This window comes from Podarcis cretensis, assembly GCF_951804945.1.
Source record: "Podarcis cretensis genome assembly, chromosome: 11".
Classification (NCBI taxonomy): domain Eukaryota; kingdom Metazoa; phylum Chordata; class Lepidosauria; order Squamata; family Lacertidae; genus Podarcis; species Podarcis cretensis.
Window position 1 is genome coordinate 52809273 of NC_137180.1, and position 23680 is coordinate 52832952.

General features: G+C 40.0%; 1 protein-coding gene across 16 annotated transcripts in view; it reads left to right on the plus strand.

The window, feature by feature from the left end:
* The window catches only part of TCF4 (transcription factor 4), a 344984-nt gene that overhangs the window by 167118 nt on the left and 154186 nt on the right, over positions 1 to 23680 (plus strand). For all 16 annotated transcript variants that reach the window (XR_013843351.1, XM_079994854.1, XM_079994843.1 and 13 more), the window contains one exon: positions 6608 to 6672. Coding sequence is in view for 15 of the 16 variants with exons in the window: in XM_079994854.1 (XP_079850980.1) it covers positions 6608 to 6672 (65 nt within the window). In the remaining variant the exon portion in view is untranslated. The remainder of the gene's footprint in view (positions 1 to 6607; positions 6673 to 23680) is intronic.

Consider the following 23680-nt stretch of genomic DNA (forward strand, 5'->3'; position numbering starts at 1 on the left):
ATCAATCTTTATTGCATGTCACTGTATATACTGAAGTCTTTAACTTTGTGAAAACACCAGCATTCTTCAGTGTGTGTCCCCCCCAAATATCTCTGAAGCACCTGCAATTCTTGTAGCACCTCTAAAGTTACTCTAATATCCTGTTGACTTGGGATGCTTAATACAATTGTTCAATTCAGATGTCACAAAACCTAATCTCTAAACCAGGCATAGGCAAACTCGGCCCTCCAGATGTTTTGGGACAACAACTCCTATCACCCCTAGCTAACAGGACCAGTGGTTAGGGATGATGGGAATTGTAGTCTCAAAACATCTGGAGGGCTGAGTTTGCCTATGCCTGCTCTAAACAATGGATTGGAGATCATGAGTGCACCATAGATTTGGGAGCTTCTTGCGTGCTGTTTCCATCATCCAGTTTGTATTTAATATGAACCATAATTCACTCTGATGCCTGAATTGGGTAAACTATGGTTAGAGGCAACCAAATCCCACTTCAGATCATGGTTTTCAGACAAGTCCTGGTTAATGCTAATAGCGGTGGTTCCTCAGCAGGGTAGTGGAGGCACAGAGAATCTCCCAGTGGTGTTGTGGGGGATGTTGTGGAGTGAAGCAGGAAGGATGGAGGAGTTCTAGGCTGCGGGTGGCTGGTCTGCTTGTGTCCCAGTGAGCTCAACACTGCATCTCACTGCCTCCACCTCCTATGTGAGCCACCACTGGCTAACAGAGTGTGCTGATTGAGATGTAATGATGAGCTTTGGTTAGAACAAACAAGGAAACAGAGTAGGGAATCTTCATGCAAGAGCAGAGGGGCACCATGTGAATCTGCTGCAGATTCCTATTTCTTAAAACCATGGTTTGGAAATCAGACTTTGGTGATGTCTGAATCAAGCCAGCGTTGGACTGAAATTAAGTTCTGTATCAAACAATTCCTGTGGCTCTCTGCAGTGCTGGATTTCTTTTGACAGCCAGCTGCATTTGGTATCAGTAAAATACCAAGCTTTGGGCAACTTCTCTATTATTGCTGTGTGGTCCAAAAGGACAGTTAGCCTCCTTTGAGATGTGAGCAATACCTACCACACTACATGCTGGTGAATAAGTTTTTAGAGTTGAACATTTAATAATCCTCTCTGGAGGGTCCCTTAGAGCAGTTCTGGGAGGTTTCTGCAATTGCGGGGGTGGGCACTAAGAGAGGGCGAGCCTGCTCATGCAATATTGTGCTGACTGATTGATGTGGAAAACACCCCAAAGTGCAATATGTACTAAAGGGCGGGGGGGTGGGAGTATGTACCTTTTTTGTCTATATGATGTGCGATAGAAAAAAGTATGGAAATAATTCAGCTAAGCGGTTTTTTAAAGGCACTTGGGCCATCATGTAGCCAGCTGCATATCTACACTTATTTTAATTGGAACCCTGTAATTGGTAGTTGTTTTTTAAAATGGGATTGCCAGCCAGGACAAGATTGTCTCACTTTCCAAGCACGAGCCGCCCATGTACACCACCATAGCTACTCAAGTCTATGAGAGACGCTGAAGTTAAGCAAAAAAGAAAAAAGAAAAGGGGGAAAAACCTCCCCCACTTCTCTGTTCTACTTTGATGGATTTTCATTTTTCAGTTCCTGGTGATTTTTATTTATAGTGGAACTCAGTGGGGAAAGGCAATGTCTTGCAGTAAAAATAGGAGCTTGGGCCCAGACAGAAGCAGTCCCCCAGCTGAGAAGTTCACAATCCAAGCACATCAGAAGTTTGTTGACCATCATGGTTTCATCTAAAGCCAAACTGTAGCTGAAAACTCTACATCTGGGATCATTTGCAATTGTATCTGGATTCTGCAGCTTGAGCCCAAGTCTCTGAGAATTTTAAGATGCAAGATCAACATGAACACTGAAGCAAAATCCCTCACAACAATAGCTGCTCCTCCAGTTCCCTCAGCAGACAGAAAGGAGTTGTCCTGTGCCTCATTATTTTCCATGGCAGAGTAAAAACAAGGTGCCCTATCTTTCAGAGCAAAAGAAAAATGTTATGTGTGAGAGTTAGATGACTTGCATTTATTCTTTGCAAGTTGCTTAAATTTTCTACTTAATTTGATTATTTTTTCAAAGCACACCATGGAGAGGCAACTGGCTTCTTCATTGACTGATTGGAAATCCTATACTGCTTCTCTTTTTCTCTGACTCTCTTGCTCTTTATTACAGTACATCTCAAATGCTTGCAAATGCATAGTAAGCAGTCAATTGAGTTCATTTTAGAGAGGCTTCCTTTTTATTTTTTGGGTGTTTATTGGGTGCACGGGTGTGGATTATGCCTTGGAGAAGAGCTTTGGCAGTTCAAAGCCTGCTTCTCTTTATATGTATTTTGACTGGAGTGTATTTATTTATTTTAAAAGGCATTAGTATTATTGATAATATATTTCCTACCCTGAAGACCACTACTTGCAAAATATATGTGTTATTGCTGCGAGTCAGCCTCTCGTTCAAAACCCTGGTTTTGATTATCATGCTACTATCATGTAAAAATAGATCTTTTGTGTTAGCAATTGACATGGTATTGGTCTTCTTTGGTCAAAGGGAAGGGTAAAAAAAATAATTAATCAGATATTTGACAAGATTTGTTATTGGCTGAAATTTCAATACTCTACCCTCCCCAGTTCATACAAAAATATATATATTAACGAGTACATTAGATTTTTTTTTATTTAAAAAAGATGGACAGCAGTGCACCGTGCAGTAAAAGACTTGAGCGATTAATGCTACCCTTATGCCTCTTTTGAGTAGTTGTAGCCATGGGGCTTGGCACTTCCACCATTGTCTTCGTGCCAAAAAATATCCGCAGCGACTGCCGCATTCTAGTACAGGAGGGTTGAGTCGAAAATTCCGCAGTGAATGCGTCGAGTTTCTACATTGCTGTAGACTCTTTCTTTTTAAAACAGACCCCCCCCCAATCCATTTAAAAATAAACAATCGTTTGTACCACCCCAGTTAAGAAATAGACACCCTGGATTGCTGGGTTTCAGCAGCACCTGAGAATGTTGCAATATTGTAAAGTAAGCATAGAAATTCTGGTTGATCTTTCTTTAAAAAAACAAAAAACCATGCAGACAAATAGTTACTTAAAGAGCCTACTCTAGCATATTATCAACACTCTTTCAAATTTTATTATCTGAAACAAATGTGCCAGTGAATTTTAAGCAGAAAATCGACATAAAAGAGTGCAGCTAATTTTAAATGGACAGGTTTCTTTTTTTTTTTTTTACAAATGATTTTCCCCCTTCCACAAAACGAAATGTCATTTACAAAAAAAAGTCTGTTCGTTCCATAATGACAATTGATAGTGAATATATACAAACACAGAAACACACAGATACCCAAGCACACACTCATCTCCAAGGGTTTCTTGTAAATTTTGATTATTTTGTTTTTAACTGGGAGGAATCTGGTTGGATTTGAGAGCAAAAATAAAGATGCAATGAAAGTTAAAGGCTTACACTATTAGAATGAAATGTGTTCACTCATGATCTCCAAAGCTATCTATTTGGTGGTAAAAGTGGATGCTACAGATGAAATCTTTACAAGGAGCATAATCCTAAAAAAAAGTCAATCTCCTGCTGGTTGCTATGTCTCTTTGGTACCTCACAGACTTCGACAGAGTCCTGGACGAGTGCCCATTGATGTCATGGAAACACTCAAATTACTGAGAATGATTCATGTCTGTGCTGTTCTCTTATCCTCCCCCACACAAATAGAAGTAGATTTTAACCCTGACAACTTGTAATTTGCAGTGCGTTTATTTTTGTATCTGGATAAATATTTTTTAACAACTGAAATTAAAACAAGGCAGCCTGTGACTGATCTGATAGTAAGGAGGCGGACAGGTATTCACATGCAGCAAATAGAAATGTTTGCTGGGCTCTTTGTACAATAAGGTTGCGATTGTTGGTTTTATTCCTCTGCCCCTCACCCCAACGTTAAATTTTATTGCTTCAGTTCACCTAGTAGATTCACCTAGTAATGAAGTTCTCCTTACAGGTGCAATGCTGAGTAAAAGCTACACTGCACCTATTCCTTTCAAAGACCCCTGTCCACCTTGCTCCCTGTTTTGTGTCTTGTTAACTCAGTATTTGAATTGGTCATGGCTACTGCTATATTACTACTATCCTTTGTATTAATTGCACATGGTACTGACTTAAGTCATAAACTCAGTTTAAGAAATGTTGCTTTCTTGGTCTGTAGACAAATTCATTCTGTAGTGTTGGTTCTGTTTTCTGCCAAGGCACAGATGATTCAAGAACAGGTTACAAGATCTTACTTTTTCTGGCTGTATAATGAGTTCAGTCTATGGAGATATTCTGCTGTAAATGCTCCATTGAAAGTGGCAGACTAAATGGGAGCACAGTTGCGTGTTCATGTAACTCCTATTCCTTTCCAATACGAGAGCTCCCCCCCACCCCGCGAGTGTGCCCTGTATTTCTAAACAGAGTAACTGAATACAAATAATTTCATATGAGCATGTTAACATCTGCAGATGCCATTTTAAGAGCTTGTAGAATAAGCACAACCACAATTTGTCAATGTGACTTTATTTTATACCATAAAGTCACATAACTTAGGCACTGTTTTTATTGAAGCCTAGCTATATTCAGCAAATATTAAATAGTGCCTTACATGTATTTAATTAAGTGAAGACTAGATTTTTCGACATGCATTCAACACTGTCTCTGGGAAATGAAGTAGCAGATTCTTAATGTACTTTATTCAATATTTTAAGTGCAAAAAAGTAAGCATTTTCTTTTTCATTGCTTATGATTTTGTGAAATTCAGAATGCATATTACATTATCAAATAAAATTCTTTAAACCACAGGCACTTGTGCAAAGGACATGTCTTCGATAGTGATAGTAATTAAATGATTCATTTGCAGGGGTAATGTACTGTACTACGTATAGTCAGTTATTGCGATTTATTATATGCTTGATTGGGAAAACAACCTGAACTCTGCATTACATTAGATCTGTACACCCAAGTGTCATTATTGTTGACCACCCATTGGTAAATCGTACATGAATCAAATGTAGTTGATATCCAATCACACTGTGTTATATGTGGTTCTTGCTGTACTAAGCCATTTAATCTTATCTCTGGTGATCTTGTATGATCCCCATAATTGCAGATATGCCCTTGCCCACTTTATCTTAATCTATAACTTCCTCGCTATAGGAGTCTTAATCACTTGGGTGGTTTTCATGCCATCTCTTTGATATCAGCACCCATATTGTTCTTTGTTTCCCTCGTGGAACAGGGCTATTAGGGTTTCATGTTTTTCACCAGTCAAATCCCACACCCCCTACCCCCCCCAGGTTTTTTAATGTTCACCTTTACATTTGGAAACTCTTTTCTTACTGAAGTAACAAGAACTATTTTTGACTATGTCATGTGCAGTTAGTGTTCTAAAGGAAATCAAAGGAGCATATAAGGGAATCAAATTAGGTACTTAGAGTTGGCACAGAAACCCAGCACTCTGTTCAAATCCTTTGCAGTTCTGAGGCAGCTGAAACGCTGGTAGGAAGCGACATTTTTTGATCCAAATTTTTCTTTCCTGCGTGTAACTGCCGAGCTCAGGTCATTCGCTAGGGAATTACACTGAGAAAGAGTGAGAAGAATCAGACTTCTGAAAGGTTTCTTTGCTAAATTCACCATCTGGAGAGCTTCTGATTGATTACCTCTGACCTCACTGGTGACTGCAGTGTAATCAGTGAGAATTATTATGGTCAGGTCATGACACGGTAACCTTCCTGCTGTGTACGTAAAAATAAATTTACTCAGGTTTTAGGGATGGGGTGAAAAGGAAGAGGAAAGGAGAGTTGTTTGCTTCTTGAGAGAGGTTGCTGATCCTGTTTCAGGGCTTTAGGAAACATGAGTGACATTTGGAATGAGAACAGGGCATTTATTTTCTTTTTTTCATCATACCAAATCTTGAAGGTGACTTACAACACAGTCCCCCAAGAACTTCTTTTCCACTAGTCCTGTGGAAATGAATGGCTGTTGCGCAAGAACAGTGTGTCAGTAGGGCTATCTAGTTATGTCGTTATGAAGGGCACCAGAGGCCAAACTAGATAAGACTATGAGCAGTCGATGATGGACTACCCTTATTTATTTATTTTTTGCTTTTGAGTTTAAAGCAACCATGAAGCTTCCTTCCAAATTGTATCTTTGCTATAGCTCTGTAAAGCTTACTCTTTCGCCCACACCACCAGTCTATGCCCCGCCCCAACCCCGTGTCCCATACAATGGAATGTGAAGTAGCCCCCAGACTGAACTCTGTGATGAAGGCTTTTAATGAGTAGGAACTCTTCCTCATGTAATAAGACTTCAAGTTTGGGCAAATGGAGTATTTTCTATGGAGGGTGGATTGTAGCTCTGAAATGAAAATGCATAATATGCAGTGATTTTGTTCTATTCCAGGATTATAGAAGTTGAACCTGAAGAAAAGGGATAGACAGTGCAACCCAATAAATAGTCTGCTATATAGATAAAATAATTATGCAGTATATTATTTATAGAAATGCATATGTCAGCTAACACTACTTTCTCTGTTGTTGTTTTTTTAAAAAACAGGTAAATCAGAAAGGGGCTCCTATTCATCATATGGGCGAGACTCAAACCTACAGGGTTGCCACCAGGTAAGAGCCAGCCATGATACGGGAAAATGTACGGTCTTACGATTTATCCCAAACATGATTTTTGTGGATTATGCAGTCTCAGTCTTGCTTTCTGAGGACGCCAGATGGTTTGCAAAGGGGTCTTTAACAAAATTTGTGTTTGAAAATGTAGATGTTAAGATATTTTTCCAGTTCCTTCTGATTATTGTCTGTGGATTTCAATTAGTATCCTCGTATCATGTTGGTAGAGTATTGATCAACCTCCTTCCGTACCGTCTTCAACATGACAATTCCTGACTAATGGCACAACTTAAGGAATTGTAAAGGGAGAGCACCCACGGAGGATGTGTAAGACCCTTGCTTTGGATGGCTATTGCAATAAATTACAGTTTTCATAGAGTCTGTATGATGTTGTGTGAAAACAGGGTTGTATTGAAGGATAAAAATGTCTGAGAAAATATGATTTGTTGTCCCTTTTTGTTTCTGAATTGTTTTTGGCTGGAAGTCAAGGCCAGCAGGCTAACAGCAAAACCGTCTCAAGGGAAGCATGCGCGAGCTAGAAAAATAAGAGTAGTTTAATTAAATAATAAAATGCCAATGTAATACAAAGGTATAGCATGTGTGTGTCTGTGCCTCTGAACACTCCACATTTGCATACTTCTGACTCTCCAGAGAGCGCCTTAGTCTAAAATTGCTATCAATAGCCAAACGTTTAAGCTCCTTTCAAGCCAAGTGATAAAAAAAATGCTGCAATATAATTTTACCATTCATTTCTCTCTCTCCGAACCTTTGCTTTCTTTTCTTTTCTTCTTTCTTTCTTTCTTTCTTTCTTTCTTTCTTTCTTTCTTCATGGAGCAGTAGTTGCTCAATTTTGAAAACTACAGAGAGGGATTAATACCCTCTTTTTAATATCCAAACTTTACAGAGTTTTAACTCAGCTAGCCAAAAGAAGTATGCTGTTTCTCTTGTTGAAGGGAGTATGTGTTCCCTCACCCTTTTTATCCTTTTAATATGGTCAAGTCCCTTAGTGATATGGGGGGAACAATGTGGGATTTTGAGGCTGCGGGTTGCTACTCTGTTTAATTAAGCATAGAAAAATATAAACAATTCAAGTAATTAAATAGGATCTTGCCTTGGAAAGTACACACACTTAGTATTAGTGTATCCTTAGAGCTGGCATTCCATTGCCTTCTTGCATCTGTTAGCTTTTTCAAGTTTGGACTTTCCAGCCTACTCAGATAAGCCATCAGTTCTGTCCAGATCTGTAGCCAGAGATTTGTGGAAAGGAGACATGAGAGTGGCTGGGACAAGAACTTAAGGGCTGCATGTGTTATCAAGTGCAATTCACCCCACTTTTTTTTCTGGGAGGAATTCCACCGAAAAGTAAATTTACAGCCATTCCAGGGCAACGGAAACATCTTTGGAATGCAGCTGCAAGTGCTAGGAGCAGATAGCTTAGGCAATGAACAGCTTAGTGCTGTGTCTCTAGTGTAAAGCTTTCAATTCCTGTGGAAGGCCTGTTCCTGTGTATCTGGTTTCTGAGGGTCAAGGCAGAGGTTGTTCTAAGTGAGAGAGGAGGAGGTTGACCACATGCTTCCTTTTTTGCAGGTGGTGGTGGAACAAACTGCAATTTTCAGAGGGGCCCTCTTTGTTGGCTAGGGAAGTAGTCTTATGTGATTTTGGACAGCTTTGTGTGTGTTTCTGTAGCTAATAATAATTTATACTGGTTCCTTATTATAAGCAACAAGATTTCCCTGCCGACTTTAGTTAGAGCAAAGTCCCCTTAAGCTGTGAAATTGTCATTCAAGCTGCCTGAGACTTTAAATACTTCGTGGAAAAAGAAAATAGCTTTTCCTTTTGTTTCAAGCAAAAAAAGTAGAAAGAAAGCTGCGCTGGCTGCATTTTTCACATTCAACCTCCTGACTATTCCTGTAACAGTCCTTAGATTCATTTCAAGGCTCTGGCGAATACTTTACTTATTTAAAATTATTCCATGCTCATTATAGGTTAGAGTTTGCTGTAGTGCCACCATCAGTACCGTCACTGATCCTGCATGTTCATTTAGCTGTGTTACAGTTTCTTTGTGTCCAGATATATGATGCTGTTGCAAATCTGTCTAACAATAAATGCCTACGCGTAATGCTCAGCAAAAGTAAGTCATCCTGTGAATGAAATACACCTACCTATAGAAAGTAGGTTTGTCTCAAATTTGCTGCCTTGTTCCCTTATCGTTGCCTTGTGAGTTTGAATAAAGCATTGTCCGTCCCCCCATTTTACCCTCCCCCCTCTGTCTCTGCCATCTCCTTTAATCACCCCATAGCTCTTTGCTCCCCCCTGCAATGGAAATGGAAAATTAGCATTTCCCAATGTTCATCCATCTCTGCTCACCAACCCTGTTTTATTTGCCCCCTCTCCATTATAATAACCTTTTAGCTGACCACTGAAAGTCCTCTCATTTCTCGCAGACCAATACACAACTTCTTCTCTTGTAATAAATAAATAAATAAATAAATAAATAAATAAATAAATAAATACTCAGCTGACTAATTCTGTCTTCATCTTAAGAAATTGCTCTATAAATCAGTGGAAACCGATGATGTCCATATCTAACAGCCATGTTATGCATAACTTTTCCACGATGGTACTGTTACTTAACGTTCTTGTGTACAGTTGTGTAAAGTCCAGTTGCAGGCAACCCTAATCCTTGAAACAGATGTTTGAGTGCACCTACTTAGTTCTGATTGTCCTCAAAATAAGGAAGTGGCTGGACATTTTTTGACAATGCCAATTTACATTTGAAAGGAACACAGATTCAAACATTCCTGGAAAAAGGCCAGGGAAGGTGGGTGAAGAACAATAATCCAAGAATAGTGATTACCTGCTATGAAACACAGAAAACAAGCTCTTAGCCAAGTAAAATAGCAAGGTCAAGCTCGGTCAACGGTCATGGAGGTAAATGACTGATCCCAACAAAGAAGATGGGCAGGGGGGAAAAATAGGAATTGAAAGTTCAACGTTTTGATGTTATCATATGAAGCACTAAATAACTTGGCATCAGGGTTTCTGAGGGATCACCTTATCCCCTAAATCCCAGCCCCAGTGATAATGATCATCTGGGGGGCCTTTGGGGTTCCACATAAGCTGGACACTTGTTTTGTTTCTATATACCCTTCCAGAAAGACAAGCCTTTTCGCTGATAAGAATTCATTAGTTTTGTAAAAAAATAAAATAAAATGAATTTACATTATTGTATTGTTTGCAATATTCAACTGTTTGTTTTGTTTTTTTGTATTTACTGCTAGCTGAATATTGTAAGAAGCTTTCTGAAGGCTTTTTTATTTTTACGTTTTGCTTTGAAAAGCAGCATATAAGTTCATAAATAAATAAAGTTCTTTTGCTCATGCTTGAAAGTGGTTAGCTCAGGGTGACTAGGACCAGATCCAAGTGCTGATGTATTTTTAGCGGGTTGCAAAAGGCCTATAAAATTTTACTTAAAATGTGGTTATGCAGTTCTACACATCAATAAAATAATGTTTATTTTTGAACTATAAGAAGCAAGAGATGTTACATACTTTAAGAACATAAGATGAGTCCTGCTGGACCAGGCAAAAGGAATCTTGTTTCCATCCATATTTATTTTATTTATTATTATATACCCCATGTTTGAGACACTTCCTCTACAAAGTAGTTTATAATCACCAATGAAAAGTAAGTCCACCTGATAATAAAATATAAACATGCCGAATATACAGTCAACTGCCTGCCACAGGACCAGAGGCAAGGCATGAAGCCATTATCCCATTGTTCATCCCTCAAGTGCTCCACTCCTGAAATGGGGGTTTGATTTCACTACTGTGACTGATGCTCTATCTGTCCTCCATGAATGTATAATCCCCTCTCAAAGGTATTCGTACCACAACTGAAAAGGCCCTTTCTTGGGGCACCATCCACCAAACCTCTGAAGGTGGGGCTGTCTAGAGAAGGACCTCAGAAGATGACCTCAATATGTGGGCAAGTTCTTGTGAACCATATATGGCCTTAATGGTTAGCACTGGAGCTTTGAATTATGCTTAGAAAATATTCAGTACTCAAAATATTTACTGTTAGCCAATAAATAGTTTTTATCATCAATCTTCTGGAGGAAAGGTACTAATGTTGTAACCCTAAAGCCACGTACCTCCATGTGTAGGAGTCTGTCATAAATTATTTAATATTTTTGAACCATTCATTGACAACCTGTCTACCAGGTGAAATGTTTAGGGGAAGCAGAAAGTTCATGGACCGTGCAGGAACTATCAATATATTTATTTTAACATCCTGTTACTAAAATACAGCAAAACTTCATTATAGCAAAATATAGTAAAGAAATAACTATTTCTGCAGAGCAGGAGGCTGCCTGCCATCTTCGATTTGTTGCAAAATGTCCAAGCAGAGATTAAAGGAGGCTTTTAAATGGAAAAATTCCACAGGACCTGAAAGGTGAATGGAAATTACTCTTATTAGAGCTAAGAAGCCTGACCCTTTATTTGTAGATCTGAGTGCCCAAACAAATATTACCAGATGCTTACAGCAACAACAACAACAACAACAACAACAACAACAAAATATCCCAAAACAAAAACCAGCTTCTTACGTTCTCTTTTTCTACTTGTGTGTGAGTCACTAAAACCATTGCAAGCAAATAAACTCTCTTCTTGCTGAGAGACCACGACGTCAATGCATCAATATCTATTCCACCTCTTTCCCCCATGGCATACAAACTAGGAAGCACCATGCTTTAAGCAACATGAGATGTTCCCTTATTTGTGGTACATGGACAAGCTTCACTACTTAATGGTTTGTGTTGATACTAGCAGGTGGCACTGGATGAGCAGGGATGACATAAGCTGATGACATCAATGGTTTGTGCTGGTCACTGCAAGCTACTGCTCAGGTATCTTACACTCATGCAGTGGCCAGGAAACCACTAATGGAAAATTCTTAACTGTCTTTAGAGATGTTGAAGAAGAACTGGGGAAGTTCCATCATTAAAACTGAAGGGAAGTGCAAGAATCATCTCTCAATGATATCTATGGATATATATGCCCAAGGAAAGGAAAGGGTCACAGTAAACTATGGTGCAGTTCACATTCCATTGAAGCCAATGATAGAAACCTGACACATTTCAATAGAGTTGCACTTCACTCGGCAAGAACTTGCTGACCTCAGTTTAATTTAATATTTAAATTAGTTGCAGTTTAATTTAACATTTGAGGAATTAGGTAATGAATTTTGTTGCTTTTAAGTAAAACATGGAGGTTGAACAAATCCAGCTTCTGACTTGATTTCTGGAAAGTATTACCTTCTGGTAAGAGAGAAGATAGGGACGTGGGTGGCGCTGTGGGTTAAACCACAGAGCCTAGGACTTGCCGATCAGAAAGTCGGTGGTTCGAATCCCCACGATGAGGTGAGCTCCCGTTGCTCGGTCCCACCTCCTGCCAACCTAGCAGTTTGAAAGCACATCAAATTGCAAGTAGATAAATAGGTACCGCTCTGGTGAGAAGGTAAACAGCATTTCCATGCGCTGCTCTGGTTTGCCAGAAGCGTCTTAGTCATGCTGGCCCCATGACCCAGAAGCTGTACACTGGCTCCCTCGGCCAATAAAGTGAGATGAGCGCTGCAACCCCAGAGTCGGCCACAACTGGACCTAATGGTCATGGGTCCCCTTTAAGAGAGAAGGTATTCTAATGTTCAGAAGGAAGTTGGCAGTAGCCTACTTCAACTAGACAGATACTCTGCGTTTCTCCCAAAGCTGCTCTTCTCTAGGAAAAGCAGGTTTGGGGCTTCTATTTCCTATGTATGTGTGTAACATGTAGACCTCCCTCTAATTTACCGACCCAAAAAAGGAATAAGGCTTCTGTCCTGGCAGAAATAATTATGTGTGACTAGTGAAACCACGACTGGTAGCCTTTAAGAGGTATTTGATGAGTTGTGTAGGTTTCATTTATTTTTAAAACTAATTTATTATCCGCCTGTCACAAAACAAATTCCCAGGGCAGCCGATATCACAATTAATCCATAAAATAAAATGTACAGTATATAGATCAGAAATAAATTAAACAGAAATCAATAAATAATATATTGTTAAGTCAAATAAGATATTGTTATGTCAAACAATTAATAGCTTCTGGCAAATCCCGTTAGTGTACCAAAGTGCTTTTGCTTTATTGAAAATTGTATATTGCATTTAAATATTCTAAAGAGCTAGCGGTGGTGTCCCTCGTTCTTTCCTGTCCCACATTTCTGTCCTTACAACACCCCTGTGAGGACCGTTAGGGTGAGGTACAGTGGCTGGCCACACATTGCACACTGATTTTCATAGTTGCTGGGGATTTTAACTCGTGTCTCCTGAATCAGATCACTGGTAGGTCATTTATTTTATTTTATTTTATTTTACCCACATCCCACCCTGCTGTAACCAGTGTGCATACATGCTTACTGTTGGATGTAGATGAGTGCTGTGATCATCAGCCTTTGCAAACTCTTGCTTTGCACCACATCATTAAAATTAATAGCAATCAGGTGACAAATATTCCCTCCCCCTCTCTCTCTCACACACACACGCGCGCACACACACACACACACACACACACACTATTTCACACTATCTGTCTCTTAATTTGTACTTTATTCATGAACATCAGGGCCTGGAATCTTTCCTGCTTTATTGGTATTGTATACAATAAGTTATTAAATTTCATCTCTGTAATACACCTGCAGTAAAATAACAAAACATTACTGCACTTAAGGAACGTGTGTGTGTGTTGCAATGTTTCACCCCCCTCTTCCAAACAGCTGCTTACAGATTTCAAGATCGGTTGTATATATTCCCTAGAGCCCACCTCTAATAATCGAGACACATCTGCCATTGCAGTGTTATAGGCATATGTGGTTTTATTGAAAGCTATACCTATCTATAAAAAAATTAAATAACTACTACCTCAATTAAATTGGCAAGCTACCTTTTGTGAAGATCATATTGCAGACCTCTTGAGACGCAAGAGTTCATTTTACTCTTCTGTTACAAATCACTAAGTATGTTTTTTGATTAGTCAAATAAGTAGATTTCTTCTTGCTCTCGTGGCAAGTTATCTCTGCCTATTATCAAATCTCCTTCCTGCTCTCTGCACATAAAAACACATAAATGTTGTATTGAGATAGCATTAAATCAAATAAAAGCAAGGAATTCAGAAGATAAATTCCTTTCTCTTATATCTCTTTGGTCCCTTCACTTCTCCCCTTTCCATTGTTTCGGGACAGAATATATTTTAGGAGTGTTAGATGGTATGGTGAATGAGTAGACAGTGCAGCTGATCCAATGAGCAAGTTGGGAGTGGTAGAACATATTGCCTGTAAATGAAAACTACCAACGCTGCTATATATGGAAGCACTTTCTGCTCATGCACGATGGGGTTGAGCATTGTGGCTGAGTCAATGTAGTGCCCTCCAGATGTTGCTGGGGAAAAATTCCTGTCATTCATGATTGGGTTGATGGCAGTGGGAGTCCAGCAATGTTGGCTACCCCTGGTCTATGAAATATTGCCTTCTACGAACCATCCTGTGTGTGCAATTTATATGCATTTATACATTAATTTAATATATATAATATAGTCTTTTACTGAATGTTTGAAGCTGTACTCAGTAATACTATACAATTGATATGGAGTCATATAATGCCGCCCAGATGCTTTGAGATCTTCCAGAGAAGCTGCTCAGTGTTCCATCTGGTCTCCACTTGGAACAGGGTCTTCTCAGAAGTCACCCCACCTCTCAATGGAGGTATACTCAGCTCCATATTGGCTGCTTTCTAGAAACAGATAAAAAGTAATTGCAGGAAGAGGCTGAAATTGGAGGAATTAGAGGAAGCTGCTGTCCAAAATAGGATACTCAGGGGAACCCCTGATCCATTATAGGACACAGAGGGCCTCATTATGCAGCTCCATTAAATTCCTTCTTCCTAGGCTTCTGGGATGTACAGGAATCCAAGCAAGAGCTGTAGAGACTAAGAATGCATAAGCACCCCAAATTTAGATCTCTGGCTTCTGTGGGTGGCTGTTGGGGCACTCAAAGATACTTGAGTCTCACCAGGTCCCCACACTTGGCCTCATTTGTGAAATGATGGGAGCTGCTTCCCTGTGGTGTGAATCCATGTCACTGCATCTGAACATCCTTCCAACCATGTGGGAGAAGCCCATCACATGGGTCTTCCAAGGCCAGTCAGCACCCTGGTCCTCACTCTCCCTTATGCTGCACTCCTTCAGGCAATAGAGGATATTCTAAAATCATCTCCAGTTTGGATTCCCAGGCCTACTGCAAGGATATCCTTTGTTGATGTTCTTCACCACACTACTGTGGCTCATGCCAAAGGCACATGTTTTGGCTACAGCTGTCAGTGTTAGAGTGGCATGCGTCTCCAGCAAGCCATTTGAGACCCTCCGGTGAACAATAAAGCTCCACAGCTGCTGCACCATTTCATGGCAAGTAAAATTTACTCCCATCAAGACTTGGTGGTGGTGTCTCACTTGTAGCACAGTCTGGATCTTCAGTTGTTTACAATGGATACATGCTGTTAGGTTTTTGTTACTTGCTCAAATTGTGGTTACTTCATTCAGTCAGTAGGTTCAGATTCTAAACTTTGATTGCACGTAAAGGCAAATATTTTCATTCATTCATACACACACACACACACATGTATGATTTTGTTGATGCAAGATGCCACGAGTGCCACAGTCTGAAGCAAAAACTGGGATACTTTTAGTAATAAATAAATAAATTGAAATGAAATTAATTTAATAATAAATAGCATTACTTATTATTTGATAATAAATAAAAACAAGTAATGTTATGTTAACCTTTGCCATACAAAGCTTGTACACATTTTGCATTGGTATATTTTTTTTAAGACAGTGTTGAAATGTAGGAGACTTCATTTTTTTAACAGCTCAGAACCAAAATACATAAATAGAAAAAACAAGACACAAATTGGTCAGAGGCTGAAGCAGCTAAAGTTATAGACTATTACTCAGAGTCCTTTTGGCCATGCTGAGTCCTGCACAGGTTCACAGACAGAGTCCTGACTGGAATTCTGTGACTGTATTGTTATTCCCATCTTTGACACCACTTTTTATGAAGGGGTTCCTGGTTGTGTGAATGGTTCAGTATATAGGTGCAAATCAAGTTGAAGTTGAACAGGCTGCGTTCCTGTATAGGCATGCTAGTGTGATGTTTATTTCTCTAATTTCCTGGTAAACCCCCCAAAGTGGTAAAATCAATATTAATAAGTGCCCTGCCCTAGACTGTACTAGGTTTTCTTATATATATTTTTTTCCTGGATGCTGTTGACTCCAGATTATACACTAATTACACCGAAGTACAGGTTTAAATTGATGCAGACTGTGACCCTGTGCGCATTTAACTTGGAAGCAAGCCCAACGTGGGCCTTGTTTCTGAGTAAACATGCATAGGATCAGGGCTGTGGATCATACTGACTTGAGGGTTAGGCATCAGACCAACACTTGCTGAATGGATTGAAATAAGTGCCGTTTTATATGCAGTATAATTATAATTAGCTGGTGTGGGACAACTCACCTGGAAGTGTGTCAAAGAGGTCCTTGCCTCCTTTGTCATTGCTGCGGAAGTATAACAATGAAATTCAATGCTAAGAGGAACACGGGTATTCTGGAAAAAATGTGACCCTCTGAATCGAAAAGAAACACTACCTTAGTAATATCCTGGTCACTGAAAATAAACACAGCTGCTTCTAATGTCCAAGAATAGCATTCCCCCCCTGCTGAGCCACATTCTCCAGTTGTTCAGAAGCTTAACCTGTAATTCTCTTTGTGGCATCCTGAGTGTAGAACTTTAAATTAAAAAAAGGGGGGAAAGAAAAGGACAGAAATAATGGCTGCACTGAAGCCTACTAAATGGACTTTATTGCATGTACAGCTGTGGGCAACATTGCAGCAGAAAGTTAGAGGATCTTTCCTGATAATGTTACTGATTTATCAATTTGCATTGACTTACCATGCGGGCAAGAATAGTGGTAGCTCAGTGGTGGGGCATCTTCTTTGCATGCAAAAGGTGCCAGCTTCCACCTCCAGAATCTCCAGGTAGAGTTGACCTAAACTCATGAAGAACTGTTGCCTAAAACTGAGCTAGACGGACCAATGGCTCAGCATAAGGCAACTTTCTATTTTCCTTTGTCCCTAAACCCAAGCCTCAATGCTGCAGTAATAAACAGACACAAGATGGAATAAGCTCTCTTAACAGGAGTATATGCACGTATAGCATCCCATTAGAGAGGCAGATCAGATTCAAGGAAGCCAGCATGTTGCATCTAGAAGGTGTAATTTCTTCAAACGAGAGTGCTATCCAGTGTTGTCTCCTCCGCTGATGGAAGGCATCAGTCAGCAGAAAGGGGAGGGAGGCAGTTTTCAGAGATGCACTCTTCCCACTGCAGTCTCCCATCCCTCCCTAAGGTAGAGGATAAAAAGGCTTTTGGAGAAGGCATCCCCCTCTTATTCCCTCTCCTTAAATCTTCTCCAGATGTTTGGGAGACCCTGCTAAATAGATTCAAGCAGTGCATTGGGAGAGGAGGAATCGCCAAATACTGTTTCTGTCTGCATGCCTCTGATGGATATCTTCAATCAACGGAGAGAGCAGCATTGGATACCACCTAAAACCATTGCCTTTGACCTCTACAGAATCAGTAAACAAATATCCAGTTGAGTGTGTTTTGTAGCTGGTTGACTGACTGAACCCAAAGAGCGCTCACTAATGGTTCCTCATCATGCTGGGGAAAAGCGACAAGTGGGGTGCCACAGTGTTCTGTCCTAGGCCTGTTCAACGTCTTTATAAACAACTTGGATGAGGGGATTTTGAAGGGTGCTCATCTAATTTGCAGATGACACCAGACTATGGTAGGACTTGGAGGATAGGACCCTAACCAATAGCTTCAAGTAACAAGAAAGAAGATTCCAACTGAACATCAGGAGAAAGCTTTTTGGTGGAGGTTTTAAAGCAGAGGTTGGATGACCGCCTGTCATGGATATTTTAGTTGAGATTCCTGCCTTGCAGGGGGTTGGACTAGATGACCCTGGGCAAAATATTTTTGGGGCGTGGAGTTATAGGTTGCTGTTATTGTTAATATTGAACAGTCCCTCAGTGCTTTTAAAGAGGCAGGGGAGAAATGTCAATGTGGATTCATCATGGCAACAGTGGAAAGTTCCAGGTCTCAGATGCCTTCCTCCGTTTAGCTTATACTTTTTCCCTTATCTCCTAATAGCTCTGAGCTCTTGGTATTTAATAATAATAATGGTAAATAATAACAAAGAGAGAAGGGCACATTATTGTTCTTTTCAGCTTATGATGAAGTGTCTGTCTACCAGACACAGGATTCGTCTTGGTATGTTTAGTAGCAGTGGAGAAGTTAATATTTTTATTTTGTTTTGAAGTTAATGATGGAATGTAACCATCTGTCTGCATTTTTATTGGAGATTTTTTATATAAAAAAACTGTTTTCTTTCTGTAATAAAAGAAGTAGCTTGGCTCTGGAAGGGTTTGCATTTTGATATAATAGGAAAGCTGATCTTATCAAATGCAGAGGCTGAGGTTGAAATGTGGAGAGCTCCCATCTATTTGCTTTTCAAATCCATCTAGGGGAGAATAGTCCAGATAATGTCTAATAAAATGAATGTATCTCTTCAATATAATACATGTGGGCATTTTTGCTTCTTTTTTAAAAGAAGCATACTACTGGAACATATGGGGTTGGATTTACAACCCATGCATTAACTAACCCAACACAGTGGCAAAAACCTAGATACAAGGTGTTGTCAGCATAACTGTACCAAGGTGACCAATTTTTCTCTGCAAAAGAGATTTAAAAAACAAGCCCGTAAATTTTCTTTTAATGGACTTAAACCTTAGTAGTGACAGATAATAAGCTTAGATACTATAAGTGATTTTGCAGATAATTCTTCAGTGAGATTATTATCCACATAACCAGTATGACTCTCTTGCTCCCATTTGCCTCCTCTCGCCCACTGCTTCTGGCTGCTTGCCCTCCCTGCTTTCTGTCCATCCTTCTCTTCCTCTTTCAGGCAAGAACCCTCTGAAAGTCAGGAGGAGGGGAAGTGCCACTTCCTTAGTTCTGAAATGTTGTTCACCATCTGGGAAGAGCACGGGTTATGTTAGATTCAAAGCACTGGGGCAAAAACTTACCATGGCCCTTTTAACGATGGTGGTGGTGAGAACAGAAAGGCCAGTTTTCATTATCTACACATTAAATATATATGTTTTATTGGATTTATCCTGCAGATATTTCCACAAAGTGGGGGTTTCAGAGTGGATTGCATTATAGCAATCAATTTATGTTCAACTTTTTCCTGGTACATGTTGGCTGGTACATGCATGATGATCCTGTGCTCATTCATACATTCCTGTTCACTTAAATGTAGAAGACAGCTCTACGTCTCCCATTGTGAGATTTCTTCCCAATATAAATACCAGCTTCAGGACCACAGGAGGGGGGAAAGGGTTAAATGCCCCTCCCTGCCTGCTGCAATCAGACTAATTGTCATCTGCCTAGCTGGTATTGCTGTTTGCATTAAAAGCAATGACAATAACAACTTTTCATTAAGTGCAATGTGGCTCTGACTCCCACATTTAAGCATTTTGAGATGGGCAGGTTGGGGGGGGGGTGGAGTCAGCAGCTCCCTTTTTATACCAGCAAAAATACTTGAATATGTATTATGGATACTTAGTTGAAAGAATGTTGATGTGATGAAATTTCCTCAATATATCACCTGTATTGAGATACTGTCATATTTATTTTAATTGGCTCATTAATCAGTTAATAGCAAAACAGTTAATCAATTAAAAACACCTCTAATAACCCACAGCCCTAAATATTATGAACTAAAAGGGCCAGCAATTAATTGTACTTTACATTTGCAAATAACCCTACATGTCAGCGACAGCATTAAGAGTTTTTAAATAGTTTGTGCAAGTGGTACTCTGGGAGAAAAGTGTTGCAGCGTTGGTTGTTTCTGTTGAGGGTTCAAACCACTTCATTCCACCCTCCTATGCCAGCTTTCCCATTTTATTCCAGGGGTCATTCCAAGTTCCGTGCCTGTTGTCATGTGGTTGTGGTTGTGCCCAGCACCATTTACATTGAAATTTTTGATTTCTCCATTAATTTCTATGGGTAGTTTTCACTTTCATCTTTGGATGCATTTTAAAATAGATTTTCGGTATTCACCAGGAATTCTTCTATTCAGGCAACATAATGGTTTTTCCTATACTTTATATATCTTTGTGTCTCATCCACGATGTGGTTTCCAGCAGCGTTGGGGCGGTGGGAGATAGCTGCCCATATTTTGCTGAAGTAGTAGATAAGAAGTTAAGAAGAGCCTGCTCAGTCAGGCCAGTGGCCCGCCTAGTACTGAATCCTGTTCTCATCGTGACCAACCAACTGCCCTAATGAGCAGAGGCATTGAGTGAGAAGTATTAAGGTCTTAGCTAGGTGCAATTGACCTCGTGCATCTTGCAAAGTTTGTAGAGATATTGGTATTTCAATAGCATGCATGTACAAAGCCACTTCAGTAGTTTCTAATTACTTTTCTAATGTCAGATCACAAAGCAATCACATGAAGTAGTGATTGTTAGAAGGAAAGTGAGAGAGCCAGTGTGGTGTAGTGGTTAAGAGCGGTAGACTTGTAATCTGGTGAACCGGGTTCGCATCCCCGCTCCTCCACATTTAGCTGCTGGGTGACCTTGGGCTAGTCACACTTCTTTGAAGTCTCTCAGCCCCACTCACCTCACAGAGTGTTTGTTGTGGGGGAGGAAGGGAGAAGAGAATGTTAGCCGCTTTGAGACTACTTCGGGTAGTGATAAAGCGGGATATCAAATCCAAACTCTTCATCATACCTCAATTGATTGAGGCTCAAGAACTATATCTGAAGGTGGGCCCTTTTGGAAACCCCACATAACATTCATAACTATTTTTCATCTGGGAAGCACATGAATAGAATCAGGTTCCATAGGGCACATGGTGCAAAGAGGGGCCCAATTGACCAACACCATGCTGTACATGGGAGCCAGATGATTGACTATATGTCCCTTCAAGGATAGGATTCAGTATTTGCATATCCAGAATGAAGTTATCAGCATTTACACCTGAGCAGAGGCTTTTCGAACTGGCAAGGGGAAACAAAATTGAGATCTCTTCACAATGAAGCTAGTGAGATTTCGAGAATGGCAAAGATTCAATTGGCATCAATATAAGAGTGGAATATGCAGCAGGAGAACTGAACTACCAGAATGGAGACTGTGTCCCCCCTGGTGTTCAAACAAATCATGCAGAAAGCTTCAGAAATCTGGTTCTAGATCATCGTGCAAGCACAGAAAACTGCTAAGTCTGCACCATACCCATCGTCAGTTATCTGGAAGCAAGCCACACAGATGTTCTTGCAACAAACAAGTCTTTATTCTAGTCCCTGTGCCTCTAAGATTTATTCAGCTAATTGGGGACCATAGAATGTGTGGTAATCCTAGTGGGCACATTTTGGCCAATGTGGCCCTAGTCAACTACAGCAGTTATTGATGTTGTCACCAAGGTTTTCTGTTCTGGTCCACTCATACAACAACACACTCCAGCTTACAACGACACTGAGCAGAAAGACACAAATGATGTAAGTTTCTCTGAGGAGGGTCTTGGACACCAATTGTTTTTAAGTGTCGGGATTCCAAAAACAGAATGTGTAACAGTGATTGCAAGACAAAGTTCATTTTCCGGAGTGCCAATGAAGGATTCTGTGTGGACAAAGTGTGAATTTACAGAGACTGTGGATTTCCTTCAAATAGGCCTGTATTCAGCAAAAGCAAGCTGCAAAGGCAGGTATGTACCCAAAATGAGATTCGGAGCGCAATCAATCTTGGTACATCCCACCCACCATTTGCACATTTCTCAAGGGAGTGATGCTGAGGAGCCCAGCATCTAATGGTACTTATGGAACCGCTCCTCAAGCCTCTAGCTAGGACTTAGGTTCACCAAAGAGCTTATGTTTAGAGCAGAGTTCTTAGTAGTTGCCACATCGGCCCTATGGAGGTCTGTGTCAGAGATGCTCTCAGTGAATAATAAAATGAAGGATGGCATGGATCCATCCTTTAAATAGAAAATAAGTTCCATGTTCCATTGATCTTCTCCCCCCCTCCCAGTTTGTAACACTAGAAAGAGAGATTGGCACAGAACAGATTTTAAGAGGGGGATAAACCAGATTTTATTTTGTGTGTGTGTGCGTGTGTGCACGAAGGATATAGTTGGGAAATATAAATATATATGACAACAATACTGTGTGGATGCTGCTACAACAATAAATAATGTAAGGAGGCCATTAGCATAACCTATGGCTGAATGGATTGAAATGGCCGCCCAGTTCTCTAAATTATTCTGTGAGAGGTGATTTGGTACCATTTCAGGAACTGTGATTCAGCCACCAAAAACAGCTTGGGGGGTGTCTTTCTTTTTACCATTTAAAAGCTGTCTCCAGGGATGTTATGGGAAGGATGTTAGGCAACGAGCAATAGGTGAATGTTAAGAGTGCATGTTTTACATGCAGATTGTCCCAGATTCAACCCCCAACATATCCAGGTAGGGCAGGGAAAGTCCATGCTTGAAACACGAGGTACTACTTCCGGGTTAGCAGAGTCTGTAACTCGAAGTGTTTGTAACCTGAGGTACCGCTGTAATCAGAAGCATTTAAGAAGAAAATAATATCACTACTAAAAAAGTTGCACACATTGGTCCCAGATGTTCCGACCGAAGGTCCAAAGTTGAACAGAAAATAATCAGCCATTTTTGCCACAGAGCCTTTTAAATCTCCATGCAACACCAGACTCATTTTCTGCAGTAGCTGTTAGAAGACAGATCAGTAGGGAAGGTATAAGGAACAAATCAGGATCCTGGCATGCATATTTATGGTATGACAAGGTTAAGATCAATAAGGCCTTTAAGAACCATATTGTCAGAAAAGCAGTGTTTAATGTCTGGACAAAATACAAAGACTTATTGGAAAATAAAACTCCAAGGTGGCTTTCACCGCTGGAAGCTAAGGCCCGAAAAAGACCCAATATGGAGGCCAAATGGCCAAAATATTGGGAAATATTAGAAAAAGATGGAGACAATTGGAAATTGCAGAGTTTGGAGAAAATTAAGGACAAAGTGCGAGACTGGTTACATTACGCTCAGATTAACGAAGTTTTTAAAAATGACAAAAAGCTAGGGTTCCAGGTGGAGAAATCGAAATTGGAAACAGAACTGTTAGAACCTAAGACTAAGATACTTTCAAGAATGTACAACCTGCTGTTAAAATGGAATACACAAGATGAAATGGTTAAATCGGCTATGATAAAGTGGGCACAGGACATTGGGCACAACATTATGTTTGAGGACTGGGAAAGGTTGTGGACCATTGGGTTGAACTTCACTGCATGTAATGCTTTGAAGGAAAATGAAAATGATATATAGATGGTACATGACCCCAGTTAAACTTGCCAAAATATACCATTTGTCTGATAATAAATGTTGGAAATGTAAAGAAAATGAAGGAACATTCTTTCACCTCTGGTGGACTTGCCCTATAGTGAAGGCTTTCTGGGAAATGATATATAATGAGCTGAAAAAGGTATTTAAGTATACCTTCACTAAGAAACCAGAGGCCTTCCTTTTGGGTATTGTCGGCCAGAAGGTGTTAAGGAAGGACCGAACATTTTTCATGTATGCAACAACAGCAGCAAGGATACTTATCGCTAAGCACTGGAAAACTCAAGATCTACCCACACTGGAAGAGTGGCAGATGCAGCTGATAGACTATATGGAACTAGCCGAAATGACTGGCAGAATCCGAGACCTGGGAGAAGAGAAGGTTGAAGAAGACTGGAAGAAATTTAAGATTTATTTTAAAAAGTATTGTAATTTGGTTGAATGTTA